A 17,307-nucleotide genomic window follows, 5' to 3' on the forward strand; every position below is an offset into this window, starting at 1 on the left:
AATGTATGCTCAAAGAGCAATTGATGACTCATTTAAAACTTTGGAAAACTTCTTTCTAATATATATCTGCTTTGATATTGTATATTTTCTTTATCTCTTCTCTAACTCTTGATTACTAGAAAAATTGCATAAAAACCAAGGATCATGGTGGTTTAAGATTTCTTTTGCAGTTTATTCCCGAAATCATAATCTTCTGTTTGGGACATCACATTAATCTCCACAGCAGTGCATTGTGATGTCACAAACAGAGAATGATGATTTCAGTTTCAAAACCAATCCAAAATACACCAATATGTGTCAGTTCCTTGGTAGGGTTTTGCCAAAAGTAGCTTTGATTTGAGGTTTTTAAAATAGGCAGTGGAAATTTTAAAGCCTGATTTTTAAAAGTGAATTTCATTCTGGAGACTAGCAGTCATCTGGGTCTTTTCAGACGTGACTAAAGATTTGGGGTGCTTTGGTTTTGGGTGCCCAGCTTGTAGCCTGATCTATGGATTGTGTATTAATTATATTGATTACTTAGGAATTCCCAGGTATCACTCTGAGGTTTGACAGGTTCTTGTCCCAAGATCAGGCCCAGTATTATTACAATTACTGTTCAGTTGGGAACCCCGAAGTGCACAGTTGCAAAGTTGCAACACTCACACTTTAGGAACCTTCTGTCTTTGTAATAGTTTATTAATACATTTAGCGAAGTCACAAGCATGCTAATCCAGAAAGATAGATGGAGATATAGAGAATGTACATCCATATACTCACACCATCCCTTGCAGGGCAACCTGAAATGTTAACTATTATCTTCCTCACCACCATCACCTTCCTCATCCTCACCAGTGGCCATCATCCTGGCACCTCGCAAGGGCTACTTCTCTCTTTCCCTCTGCACACAGGCTGGGATATGACCTTTATAATATCAGGGTTGGAAGGGACCTCAGGAGGTCATCTAGTCCAACCCCAGGACCAAGCCCCAACTAAATCCCCAAATGGCCCCCTCAAGGATTGAACTCACAACCCTGGGTTTAAGCAGGCTAATGCTCAAACCACTGAGCTATCCCTCCCCCCAAATATACTGTGCTGACACCACTATGCCTAATGCATATTCAGTAGGGGTTTCTCCCCTCTTCCTTATTTGTATTTCCTTGCCCTACTAATGTTGGGGTGCCCTTCTCCTATAGGTTAGTATATTAATGATCTCAAATATATAATATATATCATCATATATGTCAGTTCGTTGCCATGATGGCCCTCTTGTGGTCAGACATCTACAGATGTTCCTATCCTAAAATATCAAAAGCTGGTGTCAGCAGGGCCGGCTCTAGCGTTTTGCCGCCCCAAGCAGAAAAAAAAGAAAAAAAAAAAGCCGCGATCGGCGGCAGCTCTACCGCCGCTTCATTCTACAGCGGCAATTTGGCGGCAGGTCCTTCGCTCCAAGAGGGAGTGATGGCCCCGCCGCCGAACGGCCGGACGTGCTGCCCCCCTCTTCATTGGCCGCCCCAGGCACCTGCTTGCTAGGCTGGTGCCTGGAGCCGGCCCTGGGTGTTAGCTCATCTTCCTGTGGTTGCCGGTGTCAATATATACAAACTTCCCCCTTAAACACTCTATTCCCAGTTCCCCAAAACTTAAGAGTGACCATTGGGCCATTTATCTATGCCAAAATTCATAGGCCTCAAGCCTAGGGTTACCATTCGTCCGGATTCTTCCGGACATGTCTGGCTTTTCTGAGTTAAAAATAGCGTCCGGGGGGAATTTGTAAATGTCCGGATTTCCCCCCCCCATGCAGAGCGCGTGCGGCTGACAGGGCAGCCGGCTGGATCATGCCACTCGCCCGGGCTTCGGCAGCCAGAGCCCCTCCTCCACTTCCCCCTCCTCTCCCCTGCTGCTTGAGATCACTCCCCTCCTCCCCCTCCCACTCCCTGCATTCGCAGATTGCCAGACGTTCGCATCGGGTCTCCGGCAGTCTGGAGCTCCTCCCCCTGCTCCCCTCCCGCTGCCCAGCGCGCCGCTCTGCGGGGGCGGGGACCGGGCTGTGCGCTCCGCTGGGGAGCGCGGCAGCGTGTCGGGCTCCGCGTGGAGCCTGACACGCTGTTCTGAGCAGCACGGTAAGGGGGCCAGGGGGTCGGAGAAGGGGCAGGGGGGTTCTGGAGGGAGCAGTCAAGAGACAGGGAGCAGGGGGAGGGTTGGATGGGTCAGGAATTCTGGGGGGGGCTGTCTGGGGGTGGGTGTGTGGATAAGGTTTTGGGCAGTCAGGGTACAGATAGGGGGTAGGGTCTCAGGAGGGGGCAGTCAGGGGACAAGGAACAGGGAGGCTTAGGTAGGGGGTGGGGTTCTGGAGGGCAGTTAGGAGCAGGGGTCCCAGGAGGGGGCAGTCAGGGGACAAGGAGCGGGGGGAGGGTTGGGGGTTCTGGGGGGTGCTGTCAGGGGGCAGGGGTGGGGAGAGGGATCGGAGCAGTCAGGGGACATGGAGCAGAGAGGTTTAGATGGGTCGGGAGTTCGGGGGGGGGGGCTGTCAGGGGGTGGGAAGTGGTTGGATGGGGCGTGGGAGTCCCGGGGGTCTGTCTGGGGGTGGGGGTGTGGATAAGGGTTGGGGCAGTCAGGGGACAGGTAAGGGGTAGGGTCCTAGGGGGCCAGTTAGGATGGGGGGAGGGTCTCAGGAGGGGGCAATCAGGGGACAAGGCGCAGGGAGGCTTAGGTAGGGGGTGGAGTCCTGGGGGGCAGTTAGGGGCAGGGGTCCCAGGAGGGGACAGTCAGGGGACAAGGAGCGGGGGGAGGGTTGGGGGTTCTGAGGGGTCGGGAAGTGGGAGGGAGTGGAAGGGGCAGGGGCGGGGCTAGGGCAGGATGGGGGCGGAGCTAGGGCGGGGCTCCTCCCATCCTCTTTTTTGATTGTTGAAATATGGTAACCCTACTCAAGCCTTATGCTAACTGCTGGGGTCAGTGTCTCACAGGTTACAGGCCTGTAGGTTCCTTGCATTACTGCTAAATCTGAGACACCTTAAAGTGGCCCAAGGCTCAGAAAGTGTTGGGCATCCACCCAGAGATGAATTAAGGCAATTTGGGACTCTAGGCACACCAGGACATGCAACCCATTGTGTCCCTGCCCCTTAGGGTTGCCAATTTTCTACTCACACTAAACCGAACACCTTTGCCCCGCCCCACCCTTCTTCAGAAGCCCCATCCATGCCCTGCCCCTTTTCTGAGGCCCTGCCCCCACTTACTCCATCCCTCCCGCCATCACTCGCTCTCTCCACCCTCACTCACTCGCTCATTTTCACCGGGCTGGCTCAGGGGGTTGGGATGCGGGAGGAGGTGAGGGCTCTGTCTGGGGGTGCGGGCTCTGGGCTAGGGGTGCGGGTTCCGGGCTGGGGGTGCGGGTTCCAGGGTGGGGCCAGAAATGAGAGATTCAGGATGCAGGGGGGGTGAGGGTGCTGGCTCTGATGTGGGGCTGGGGATGAGGGTTTTGGGGTGGAGGAGGGTGCTCTGAGCTGGGACCAAGGGATTCGGAGTGCGGGAAGGGGCTCTGGGCTGGGGCAAGGGGTTGGGGTGCGGGGTGTTGTGAGGGCTCTGGATTGGGGGTGCAAACTCTGAGGTGGGGCTTGGGATGAGGGGTTTGGGGTGAAGGAGGGTGCTCTGGACTGGGACTGAGGGGTTCGGAGGGTGGGAGGCGAATCAGAGCTGGGTTGAGGCGCGGGGAGTGGGGGAGTGAGGGCTCCTGGGTGGGGAACCTTTTTTCTGTCACGGGCCATTGACCCACAGAAAAAAATCAATCATGGGCCACTCAGTCACCCACGGGGCCAGAACGGGGCGCTGAGACTCAGGGCTTCCCTCCATAGCGAGACGAGCCGGCACCGCAGCTCCAGACCCATGGGAGGGGGGGAAGACTCAGGACTTCCCCCTGCAATGGGGCAAGCCAGCGCTCGCAGCGCCTGCCCCGTGTTGGGGTGCCACAGGCCAGATTAAATTAACCATGGGGCCGGATCCGGCCCGCAGGCCCCAGGTTCCCCACCCCTGCTACGCGTAGGAGCTGGAGTGGGGAACATGCTGTATTTGCCTACAGCCACGCGGAGTGCAGCGCCGCCAACCAGAGAGTCAATGGCCCGGTCGGCGGTGCTGAGTGGCGCCCCCAGGATCCCTTTTCAATCGGTGTTCCGGTCCAAAACCAGACACCTGGTCACCCTACAGCCCCTGCACCATAGTGGAGGCTGGTGGCAGGGACCCCTCCCATCCCAGAGAGTTAGTGCAGCAGAATGGGACCCCCATGCCCCCTCCCAAGCAGCAGCAGGGATTACTTCTTCCCTCTAAAGCGGCAGGAGGGTGCCCCTCAGCACTTAACCTAGCAGCTGAAGTGTATCTGCTTGGGTGGGTGGGCCAGGCCTACTACACTTTTCTCCTGCCACCTCACACAAACAGAGTCTTCTGCTGGGGTGGTGTTGGCAGGGACCATCAGGACATTGGACCTCAGAGTTCACACGCCTTTGAGATACATAGGGCAGTTCACATCTCTGAGTCATTATTTCAGGCTCTCTGCAGACTCGGGCAGACATCACTAGGGCCAATTTTCAAGTTTTTCGTTACAACCATAAGGGCTAGAGATTTTTTTTTTTTTAAATAAAAGTTTAGAATCTGAAATCACATGACTCCAGGAGCTGGGACCCTATGTGTGGCCCTATTGTGCCTATGCCTTAATCCAGCCCTATGTTTGCCCTCTGAAAATCACATCCTTTCAAGAGGTCTCAAGCTGAGCACCCAAATATCACTAGTCTCTTTTAAAAATCTTGGTATCAGATACTAGCATTTGGACCTGCAGTTAATTGTAAGCACAAGTAATTTGGGTTAGATAAGTGTGTTTGCCAAAATTGAGACTATTTTTAAAATCAGGCTTTGTGTGCGCACACACGCGTGCACATGGGTCATGTTCAAGTGATGATACAGGATAATGTATGTCAGAGATGAGCAATTTTAGCATGTGTGATGGAGCAAACTCTTTAAGTATAGCAAGTACATTTCTGTGTCTTTTGATAGGCTTGTGGCAAGCATTCGTTATCCCTCTTCTCCTGCACTCGCACAGCTGCACTTTGGGATATCTCTCATTTTGCCTATCCCTAATGTAGCCCCTACGTGGTTTTCTGCTTCTGATTTACTGCTCAGTACCATGAGATATTTCCTATACCATATGCTTTGTCTGCTCTCCAAAGCCAGCAGTCCCAATATTTTCAGTCTGTCCTCATATGGAGAGCTCTCCATTCATCTAACCATTTTCATTGCCTTGTCCTTTTCATCCTTTGGAAATATCATCCAAGCAATACTGCCAAAGTCATTGTGACCGTGAACCAGTCACAGGTTGCTGCACAAGTAGAACTGCCTGAAAGCTGATTTTTACTTAATCTCCACTCCATTTTGGGGAGATTTCTCTATCTTTGGCAGAGCAGGACAAACAGCAAGTTGCTCAGCATGGCCACATTCCATCTTTTAGCTTTACTTTTTCTACTTATGACACAAAGAATCAACCCTGCAGCTGCAATCTTTGCCCCATGCACATATTCCTGTTCCCTCCCAGTTTACCTCTGGCTATGAGGCACGAGAGTTTGCCTCCTTGGCAGAGTCGGACACAAACCATAATGCCAGATTTGTATGTGCGTCAGAGTTTTCAGCTCAAGTTTTTCCTCTATAATGGGCCAAAAATGAACACTGAATCCAATTCCCTTTGACATCGGAGCTGGATTTTGAATCTACACTAGATCATTTGAGGAAGAATGATCTTGTGGTTAAGCTTCTGCACCAGTATTCAGGAGACCGGTTCAGTTCCTAGCTCTGCAACATAGTTCTTGTGTGACCTTGGGCAAGTCCCCATGTCTTTTTCCGTGCCTCTATAGGTAAAATGATAATGGTTCCTTTTCCCCACCTTTTTCTGCCTTGTCTATTTGTTTAGGCCTTCCTAGCCTGTCCCTATCCTACCTATCATTTCCCATTCAGTATTAAGACATAGACTCCTGCCTCCAATTGGCCCCATTGCCCACTTGTTAAATTTTCAAACAAACTCCTTCGTGCTTTCTCTCGTGCTGCCCCTCACGCTTGGGAGGCATTCCCCATAGACATTCCCAAAGCTACTTCATTATCTACTTTCAAATTCTTCCTTAAATCTCTCCTTTCTCATGATGCCTCCAAAAAAACATGACAATGGTTGGGCCGCTGATGTGCTGAGACCACTGCCTCAATATTGTCTCATTGTACTCCCCCGTCTGTCTGTATCCGTCTGTCATCTCATGTCTTATGCTTAGATTGTAAACTTCTTGGGGCAGAGACTGTCTTTGTGTTCTGTGCCTGTACAGCACCTAGCACAATGGTGCCCTGGTCCATGACTAGGTCTCCAAGGCACTATGGCAATACAAATAGTAACTAATAATAATATTTAGATTATCTGTCTGTTTTTCAGGGCAGGGACTCTCTCACTACGTGTGTGTGCAGCATCTTGCACAATGGGGCCCTGATTTTGATTGGGACTTCCAGGCCCTACTGTATTAGATATAATTAACAAGGAGTGGATCCAGGATTTTGGTTCGAAGAGCGCCACCTCTTCTCCCCCCACAAATCTCCTCTCTCCCATTCTGGGTGGGGAAATTTCAGTATGCAAGATCAAAGCCCAGAAGACAGCTTTAAAAAATGGCATTCTTTGGAGAGCCAGATGTTTCCACATGTGGCCTTCCACCCACAGGCACCCTGTCCAGCCCTTAGGTCCCAGGTTCACTGGTGCCCTAGTGAGTTGCCCAGGAACAACCTTAAAGCCTCAGCTGCTACAGATTCAGAGTTAGTTTCAACAAATGGATTGCTACTGAACATAATGGCACTCATTGGGGTCGGGAAGGAATTTTCCTCCAGGGCAGATTGGCAGAGGCCCTGGAGGGTTTTCACCTTCCTCTGCAATGTGGGGCACAGGTCACTTGCTGGAAGATTCTCTGCACCTTGAAGTCTTTAAACCATGATTTGAGGACTTCAATGGCTCAGACATAGGTTTGATACAGGAGTGGGTGGGTGAGATTCTGTGGCCTGTGTTGTGCAGGAGGTCAGACTAGATGATCATAATGGTCCCTTCTGACCTTAAAGTCTATGAGTCTATGATTCACTGTGCCACAGGACAGAGAGATTGTGTCCAGGTCAGGGCTTCATCTGTCCTGCCAAGCGTGCTGGGCTGCACCTGAGCAATGGAACTCGCTGCTTTGCCGGACATGTCGAGCGACATCTGGCAATGCCACTCACTGTGCACCAGCACCTTCTCAGTATACCTGGGAGACACCTGCAATGGTCAGTGTGTTAAGATGCATTTGGGTGACAATATCCACAGTGCTGCCAAATGTGCAGGGCTAGATCTGGGTAAGTTGCCAGCTATGCCAACTGGACAGGCCAAGCTGTTTTTGAGCAATGCCACCCACTTTTCTACCAGATCTATTGGGTTCATTTGGCTGATGGCACCTCATGGACATGGTCTGTCTCTGGGTGATGCCACTTGCTTTGCTGCTGGACACCGCTACTGGACCAAGCTGTTTCCAGGCAATGTCCCTCATTGTACTGCCAGACAGCTAACTTATTTGGGTAATGGTTCCTGCTGGACATGCTGACCTGCATATGTGTGATGTCTCCCACAACGCTGTCAGATGTGCATCTGCATAACTCCATCTGCTGTGCCGCCAGACTTACCTGGTCCACATTCGTACTATGCTGCTACATGTGCCAGACTGAGTCTAGGCTTGGTGCCCATTGTGCTGCTGAGAACACCTGGGAACCAGCACCCCGGTGGCTGCCAGATGTGCTAGACTGAGGATAGCCAATGTCACTCACTGCACTGTCAAACTGCATCTGTATGATGGCACACACTGTGCTGTTAGGCATGCGGGGATGAATCTGAGTGACAGCACCAGCTTGCATTGCCAGAGGCACTGGGCCATTTCCTGATAGTCCCTTGACACCACTAGCAGCAAAGCAGTCACCAGTAGCTGAGGGGTTAAACAACCAGCAGAGCAAAGTGAGTTAGAATGCAGCTTGCCCCAGCTCCAGTTGCTGTCTGGGTGCCTGGGTGAAAGGAGAACAACACATGTGTGTCAGGGAGAGAAGTATAAACATTTAAATTGAAAACATATTTTATTATCTGTGTTTATTATTTGATCTTGAAATCTCTGGGCTAGGTGGGCTTTTCTGGCTGCGTCGGGGCTGACTATCATATATCAGCAGTCTGGGAATTATGCCAGGGCTCAGCTCCAACAGTTCACAGAAGGACTCTGGGGATGGGAGGTCAAACTGGATGAAACAGGCACCCCATACTCCACCGCCTATTTCTGACAGGTGAGTTCCAACACTGCAAGCCCAATCCTGTTGACACACAAATCAATGATAAAGCTCCCATTTTCAGTAGGGGGCCATGTGATTTTTGTACTGGACCAGTGCCCCAGCAAGATGTTCCCCCGTGCGGCTGGAGTAACAGTCTTTTTGATTAGAGGAAAGAGCAGGACCCTGACCACTTGTGGTCATTAAAGATTCCATGGCATCTCTCACAAAATGTGGTGAGTTAATCCTAGCATCCTGTGACCTGTATGTTTAGTTATTCATTTAAATTGTCTCATATCCCTTGTTTTCCCAATAATTTGGGAAGAAGAATGTCCCGATTGCAAACCCGGGTTGACCATGGAAAATGTTCTTGAATGATAAACTTCACAGAAAACATTTCTACAATAACAAAGGTCTGGAATTTTGGCTGCAGTGTTGAAGATTAGTTACAATCACAAGCAATCTAAAACATATTTCCTTCCCGAAAACCCCTTGAATTGAAAAATCTCCTGTGCAATTGAATCGGACAGTTCCAGTACAGTAATGTGATCTGCATTAGCAGGAAAAGATTCTTTTTTAAGATACCACAAGCTCAAGAGCAAAGATCAGAACAACCTCAGACCTTCTCCTAAAAGGTGGAGAGCCAAAGTTTTGCTGAAAGTTCAGCTCCTAAAATAAGGTACAATTGAGTGTGCTCTAGGCAAATACTGCAATCAATCTCTAGTGGGTCTGATGAAATCAGAACTGATGCAAGCATAAGCCTATTCCACAATTCAAAGCAAACCTGAGCCAAACTTTTTATGAGCTCAGAAAGAGGTTGGATATTATTATTTTATACTTTCATGCAGTCTAGCTCGTTAGGGCTGTAAGTACTAAAGTACAGCAAAAAAAAAAAAAAGGCCATTCTTGTGCAATTTCTGGTACCTTCAGTACCAGGGAGTACTGGGACATGCACAAAACTGTTCTGAAATGTCCAACCACTAATGCAGAGAGGAATCCAAATCATAGGACATTTAACTGAACTGAATCTTTGACCGTCTTCCATCACTATAAGCAACTTCTCCGAGGCAAAGTACAAACTGCCATTTTGGTAAGGCTGAAAAATTGTTGCTTGACTGATTTCCTTGAGCTTTGCATCATCAGCGACATTGGATTAGGGAGAATGTCCCTGCTTTTGGGCCCAATCCTCATCCTATTAAAATTCATAACCAAACATCCATTGATTTTAAATGGGAGCAGGATCTCGCCCATTGTAAATCCTTTCCTACATGCATATTTAAATTCACTGTGAAGACACAGGAAGAGAACACAGAGACTGTGGCTGCTGCATTGATACACTGGAAAATATTTGGTGTACTGGCACTTGATAGCACTGCAACAAATTGTGGTACTGCATCTTTAAGGGCATAAGAAAGTGTGAAGTCAGCATGTCAATGGAGGGAAATGCAAGAGGAAGGAAAGCTAAAAGATGTTGCCATCCCTGTGTATTAAACATGCTTCAGTATTAAAAGTAAACATAACAGTGTCAAAAGCATTACACAGAGCTGGCCAGCTAATGAAATAATTTATTTGTGAATAACTATTTGATGGGAAAATAGCCCAAATTCACAATGAATATTATTTGCAGCGAATTATTTGACCAGCTCATAACCATATGGAATAGAAAACCAGAAAGGTGCTCAGATATCGCAGTGATGCTCATGGCGTACGTAGAAGAGGCAGCCATCATATGATCCTAGGTATAATCTGTTATTTCTCTAGAAATTTACACTTTCTCCACAGTGCCACACTATTTGGAAACGCCTTCCACAGTTTTTCAAAAATGAGAGGGAAACAATGATAGTAATCTTTTGGGGGATTGTGACGGGGCGGACTGGCCCCACACTGGGACTGAGAGAGTTAACCCTTCCCTGCTGGCAGAGGAAGCCACGCCCCTGAGGCTCTGCTGGGCATGCTCCAACCGGGAGTCAAGCATAAAAGCCTGCAGAACCGCTCAGTCAGGGCTGGCGGCTGGGGAAGGAGGACGCCCAGCAGAAGCTCCAGCCCAGGAGTAGTTGCAACCCTTACAGGAGGGAGCTGAGGAGCCAGGAAGCAGGCCCAGAGACTGGCAGCTGTGGGAACCCCAGGGAGCATCGGGTGCTGAGGAACCTGGATACCCTGATGCCACAAGGACTGCTATGTTTGGAGGACTGGTAGGCAGTGACCCAGGGAAGGGAAGGGAGTGGTATCTCCCACCCCTCTGAGGGCAGCGTGTTGCAGTAGGATTCCCCACTGACCCATGGCGGATCATGCCATCACTGACAGGGCCCTGGGTCAGAGCCCGGTGAAGGCGGGTGGGCCCGGACTCCCCTACCAGAGGTCTCTAATCCCCCTCCCCCTTTGGGGGTTGACATAGTTCACCAACCCCTCTCTCTCACCCCAAAGGAGGTAGATGAACTCCGGCTGCTGGGCCACGCTATCGCCTGAGGGGAGAAGAATGTAGAGAGACTGTGGCCATTAGGCCATGCTGCCTTAGGAGCGCACTATAGAGACTCTGGCTGCTAGGCTGCGCTATCCCACCAGGGGAAGAGGGTGTAGAGAGACTTTGGCCATTGGGCCCCGCTGCTTTAGGAGCGCACTAGAGGGACTCCGGCCATTAGGCCGTGCTATCCCACCTGGGGAGGTGGATTTGAGAGACTCTGGCCATTAGGCCATACAGCCCTGACTACCGGGGAAGTAGTAAGACTGACATAGACGCAGGGAGGTGGGGTTAACCTCGCCCCCTCCCCCCCTTGAATCAAAGGGGTTGATGAGGTACAAAACCCGCCACAGGGATAGATAAACCTTATACTCCTGTCTCCACCTGTTGTCTCTTGTTTCATATTTAGATTATCAACTCTTTGGGCCAGGGACTGTCTTAATTCTGTGTGTGTTTGTTCAGCATCTAGTACAAGGGGATCCATGACTAGGGCTCCTAAGTGCTACCATATTACCAACAATAAATAAGGATAATAATAATCTATGGTGAAAATTAAATGTCACCAGCCTATGATTGGAACAGGCAAACATTATTTTAACCCAGTCCCAGCCATCTAATCTTCCACATAATAATGGCTAGAAGAACCATAGCTGAAAGCTCAGCAGGCACCAGTGAGTAAAGTGACCATATGACCTGGTTTTACCAAAACAGTCCAGGTTTACCATTTTGTTTGCAGTGTTGTTGTAGCTGCGCTGGTGCCAGGATATGAGACAGACAAGGTGAGTCAGGTAATATCTTTTATTGCACCAACTTCTGTTGTCCCTTTCACCAATATAAATTGGTCCAATAAAAGATACTAACTCACCCCCTGTCTTTCTAATATCAGAGGGGTAGCCATGTTAGTCTGTATCCACAAAAACAATGAGGAGTCTGGTGGCACCTTAAAGACTAACAGATTTATTTGGGCATAAGCTTTCGTGGGTAAAAAACCACTTCTTCAGATGCCCAAATAAATCTGTTAGTCCTTAAAATGCCACCGGACTCCTCGTTGTTCTTGTCTTTCTAGTTTACCATAATTTTCTCATGTCCTGAGAACTTCTTTCTGGATGCTCTAAAATGCCCGTTTGGGTCATTTTATCAGTCAAACCCCCCCCCCTTTTTTTTTAACTACAAAATATTTTATCACATGCGTCTGACGAAGTGGGTATTCACCCACGAAAGCTTATGTTCCAATACTTCTGTTTGTCTATAAGGTGCCACAGGACTCTTTTGGCACCTTTAAGACTAACAGATGTATTGGAGCATAAGCTTTCGTGGGTGAATACCCACTTCGTCAGACGCATGTAATGGAAATTTCCAGAGGCAAAGTGGATATTGACAAAGTGAGTATTCACCCACGAAAGCTTATGCTCCAATACATCTGTTAGCCTTAAAGGTGCCACAGGACTCTCTGTTGCTTTTTACAGATCCAGACTAACATGGCTACCCCTCTGATACTTGACAGGACTCTTTGTCGCTTTTTACAAAATATTCGTTCACAATGTATTATTATGTTGAGTAAAATTTGCATTGGGCTTACTGGGAACACACAGTCCCAGTGGAACAAGTGTTGAGTGTGATAAACAGTGTTTGGCATAAAGAGAAAAGCCAAAGGAGCATAGGCACTATCAAAGCTGTTTCTTAGCTCAACGTGAATGTTAATGGCACTTGTTCCATTTTTCATGATAAACTTACTGAGATACCGGAAGAAAAAAAATCTTTCACTCTGCCCATGTGGCTGTTGATCCAGCAGCTGTCAGGATAACACCAGCACAGTTTTTTTGTTTTTTTTTTTAAGTGCACTTTTGCATGAGTATTTCACAAGCTTAAAAATGTCACCACAAAAAACTCCCGTTTTTTATTTAGTATGTGTGGTCACTTCATCTGTAAGTGGCCTTTTATAGAATGTTAATTGTTTTTAATAGTGTTTTTTTCTCATTAGCATCTTTAGCTCTCATTTCCCCTTGCTTTTTCAGTCTCTCCTAAGAGGCACATAGATCTAGTAACATTTAAGTTTGAATAAAAACCACAGTGTTAGTGGGTTCAAAATTAGGCAAAACCAGCTGGCTCTTCCCTACAAAAGGCAAAGCATTTTTTTGGAAACTTATGTAGGTTTCTGAAATCCTTTTCCAGTTTCTGAAGTGAAATAATTTCTCAGTGATAAATATTTTCAAGAGCTTGGAATTTGCCATTTATTTTTCAGAAGGGAAAAAAGACATAAGGATGCATCCATCAACTAAAGCTTTGAATCTTTTTAAAAACTGTTCTTTTCCCATAAATTAAAAAAAAAACTTTAAAATTCCCTGGAAATTGTGGATTATCATGAAGGAGCCATACTGGAGAGGCTGGCTGCTGGGCTATTTTTAGAGGACACAAGGTTACTCCAGCTCTCAGAGTGAGAATCATTTAATTGGGGGTTAACTCTGTTGGGTTTTTTTATCTAAAGCAATTATCCACACAAGAAGGCATCAGGCTTGGATTTTTAAAGGAATATAGGAAGTTAGGTATCTAAATTCCAGAAAAACTGTCTTCGCTGCAGAGTTAACCTGGGCTCTTACCCAGGTTTTAGCTCAAACACCCCTACCATCCACACAGAAAAACCTCTGACCCAGATTTGGAGGTGCTTTAAGCCTGGCCTAGTTTACACAACTGGGGTTACGGGTTAGATCCCAAACTCCACTTAAACTTGAACCCACCACTTTGCAGTGAGGATGCAGACAAAATCATTCAAGTGCTTGATAGTCCTCCAATGCCCTTCCCACAATTCCCCTCAAAGGACACAAGTTCTCATGCAATTGACACAATGGACTGGGAAAGAACCCTAGAGCATTTCAGCACAAAGAACCAGACACACACAGGTGAGTGCAGAACAGTGAGCACACAGATACGCAGGTAGGGCTCTGCTGTGCACACAGTAACCTGGGCTAGGCTAACCCGGGCAGGGCCGCCCAGAGGGGTGGGCAAGTGGGGCAATTTGCCCTGGGCCCCCAGGGGCCCCCACGAGAATATAGTATTCTATAGCATGCAACTTTTTTGTATGGAAGGGGCCCCCGAAATCGCTTTGCCTCAGGCCCCCTGAATCCTCTGGGCGGCCCTGAACCCGGGTGCCAATCACCTGGATTAACTATGCAGTGAAGACAGAGGCTAGGTCTACACTGCAGCGGGGGTCCGACCTAAGATACGCAACTTCAGCTACGTGAATACCGTAGCTGAAGTTGCGTATTTTAGGTCGGCTTACCTAGCGGTGAGGACGCGGGAAAGTCGACCGCTGCCGCGCTGCCGCCGCCTCCGCTGCCGCCTCCTGCCGAGGTGGATTTCCGGAGTCGACGGCAGAGCGATCAGGGATCGATTTTACCGCGTCTTCACTAGACGCGGTAAGTCGATCCCCGAAAAACCGATTGCTACCCGCCGGATCGGCGGGTAGTGAAGACAAAGCTAAAGGCAGAATTTCAGTGGGAGCAGGGAGCTTTAACTCCCTGAGGCTCTTTTGCAAATCCCAGTTTCAGTGTTTCCTGAGCCATTACAGAAAAGACTCACACTGAGTCCAAGGAATAGTCAACCAGAGTATTAATACTATATGATTGCTATATAATAACAGTTACCAACCAACAGATTTTCCAGGTAAATCATGCAGCCTGCACCACTGTGGACTAATTGTAGCAGTTTAAGATCAGCTCTTCTGGATAGAGAAAAGAAGAGAACAGAAAATGAGCTGGGGGAAAGTCATACACTAAGCAACTGTGGCTAAAGGAGAATTGTAGAGTCCATTATGGAAAAAATATTATACGCGTTTTTTAATTAGTGCCTAGATACCATAGTAATCACTCCCTCTGGGGCACCTGGCATTGGCCACTGTCGGTAGACAGGATACTGGGCTAGATGGACCTTTGGTCTGACCCGGTACGGCCGTTCTTATGTTCTTATGTGGTACATTGTTGATTCTAATCTAGACTAGGCATCACTAATCACCTAGCAATAGAAGGGGCACACATTGGTGCAGGGTGCAATTTAATGTGGTCTTGGCCATTAATTTTGATGTAAATGCTCCTAATATGCTCCTAATATAGCATGAGAGCAGCCTTCCTTGCAGGATTACAGGGCTTTCTGGGTTTGATCCAAAGCCTATTGAAGTCAATGGGAATTCTCCCATCCAAATCAATAAACTTGTCCCTAATTAAAATAAAAGATTCAGCCTTTATTATTAATTATTACTATTTATTCTTATTATGCCGGAAATATATGAGGTGATAATAAATAACAAAATCTAAGCTATTGAGCAAACTTTGAGCCAGATCCCTGGGTCTGGCCAAGCTGCACTCAGTGTGTGACCTAAACAAGTCATTTAATGTCATAGAGTTTAAGGCCAGAAGGGACCCACTAGAAAATAATCTAATCTCTGTCACTTTTTCCCCATCAGTAAAATGGAATAACAACATTCCCTTTCTCTCTCCCTTTGTCCGCCTTGTCTATTAGGATGCAAGCTCTTCAGGTCAGGGGCTGATAAGAGCTCCATGTAAAAAACTGCATACCAGGAACCATTTGCAGTGCATGCCATGTTTTATTTTTCCTGAAAAACCTATGAACAATGCTGCATATTTTTGAGTGTGGTCTACTGGCACCTTTTCTATTAACTCTCTACTAGAGGTGGCTGGAAACAGGAATTTTCATTTAGTGGGCAATTTCTCGGGGGGAAATCATTATGAATTGGAACAAAAAGTAGAAAGTTTCCTGTGGAACAGAAATTTTCACAAAATTCCAGGGAGCTGGGCCGTCTAGGGAGCTGGCCAGCCCAACCACCCATCAGGTGGGAGCACAGGAGCCTGGCAGCCCACCCACGCATCACGCAGACACCTCGTGGAGCCAATCACCTGGGGAGCCAGTGATTCTGGAATCCCAGGGAGCCTGTGAGCTTCCCCCACCAGCCATCTAGTGGGCTGGCAGAAAACCAAGCAGGCTGGCTGGTTTCTGTCGAAAGTTTAGACAGAACTGACACCTTCCTGCGGAACGTTTGGACTCCATCAAATCAGCATTTTTCGGTGTTAAACTTACACTGGAAAATTTTCAACCGGCTCTATTATCTACATGTATACAGACATCTCTTTTGCAGAGCGCTCATGCAATAGACTGTCACTTGACACAATGGGGTGGGGTGAGACAGTTGGGTGGGGCCCCTAGGTGAGACAGTGAGGTTATGTATACACTGCACATGAGTTGCAGCGGCGTGTAGGGTATGCGTAGCTACATGCAGCAGGGAAGATCAGGCTGCATCCACACTATGGTGTGTAGCTACCTGTGGCAGGGAAAGGCTGTGGTGGAGGGGAGGCAGCAGGGAATGACACTTTAAAAATAGCAGTGTAGACAGGGGAAGCACTGCTTGGGTGTGTAGAGAGCCAAGTGGGGCACATACCCTAAGGTTCTGGCTGGTGCTAATCAATCTCTTGGTCTGTCAGGTCTGCATGAGAAATGTCTGTGGGTCAAATTTTGGCCTTGTCATAGTGGATGCAACTCATTCAGAACTTATGTAAGACTGTATGGATTTCCATTCAGTTGCACTTGTCTGAATCTGGCCCTTGGTTTGCTTAGATTTGCTGCGGTAAATTCTACCTAGCCCTGCTGAATGCTGTGCTTCCTTTAAATGCAGGTACTGATTGCCCCAATTACAGAACAAGGGCGAGTTCAGAGAGACATCTACCTGCCTGGGGAAGGCCACATATGGATGGACACCAACACCGCCCAGGTGTTTGATGGAGGAACCTTAATCAGGAACTACTCAGTCAGTCTTGGGGAGGTGCCAGTTTTTGTAAAAGCCTCCTAGATTCCAGGCTGTCCCAGTTCTCAAAAGATTCACCTATTCTCAGAAGAGCGATGCTGACAAGACATGCTCTCTTCCTTTTCAGGCATTTGTGCTTTTCCAGGAACTCTTTTTCTTTTTTTTCCCTTTTTTTATACAAGTGTTTAAATCTGTTACTGTGATTTGCTACCATTCTAAAATAGTGAAATACTGCAGGAGCTCTGGTACAAAAAATACCCCATGTGCACATGCAACACATCTACTGAGATCATCCAGGTTCATCTGACCCTATCCTGTGTGTTATCTACCAGGAATGTGTCTGATTACCTAGTAGTGAAAGAGAGACACCCTCAAAGTCACAGGGTAATGAGAAAGCAGATGGATTCAATGTCTACTGGAAATATTCCCCTGTTTGGGGAAAAAATCATTAAAGTAAAGAGGAAGCTCTAACAGAGCCAGGTATGGACAGACAGCAGGACTGGCTGCCTTGAAAAGAAACGGTCTTGGTTGACCAGGTCTAACTGCCTGCTGGAGTCTTAGTGAAACAGGATTGCATCGTCACTTACCTTCTACAGACTTCAACTTTTGGTTTGGGAAAACTGCAGCATCCAGTTCTGGGTCTTGTGTCAATGTCTTTATTTTTGTCTAGGAAAAAGTTGGAGACAAAACTTACAAAAAAGGAGAGGGCAGAGAAAGCTGTTCTGTAATGTGT

General features: G+C 47.9%; 1 protein-coding gene across 1 annotated transcript in view; it reads left to right on the plus strand.

The window, feature by feature from the left end:
* The window catches only part of LOC135878773 (SITS-binding protein-like), a 69,139-nt gene extending 52,520 nt beyond the window's left edge, over positions 1-16,619 (plus strand). Inside the window, exon 10 of the mRNA XM_065404520.1 lies at positions 16,446-16,619. Within this exon, the coding sequence (XP_065260592.1) occupies positions 16,446-16,619 (174 nt within the window). The remainder of the gene's footprint in view (positions 1-16,445) is intronic.
* The last annotated feature ends 688 nt before the right edge of the window (positions 16,620-17,307 follow it).

The sequence above is a fragment of the Emys orbicularis genome, chromosome 4 (genome assembly GCF_028017835.1).
Source record: "Emys orbicularis isolate rEmyOrb1 chromosome 4, rEmyOrb1.hap1, whole genome shotgun sequence".
Taxonomy (NCBI): Eukaryota; Metazoa; Chordata; order Testudines; family Emydidae; genus Emys; species Emys orbicularis.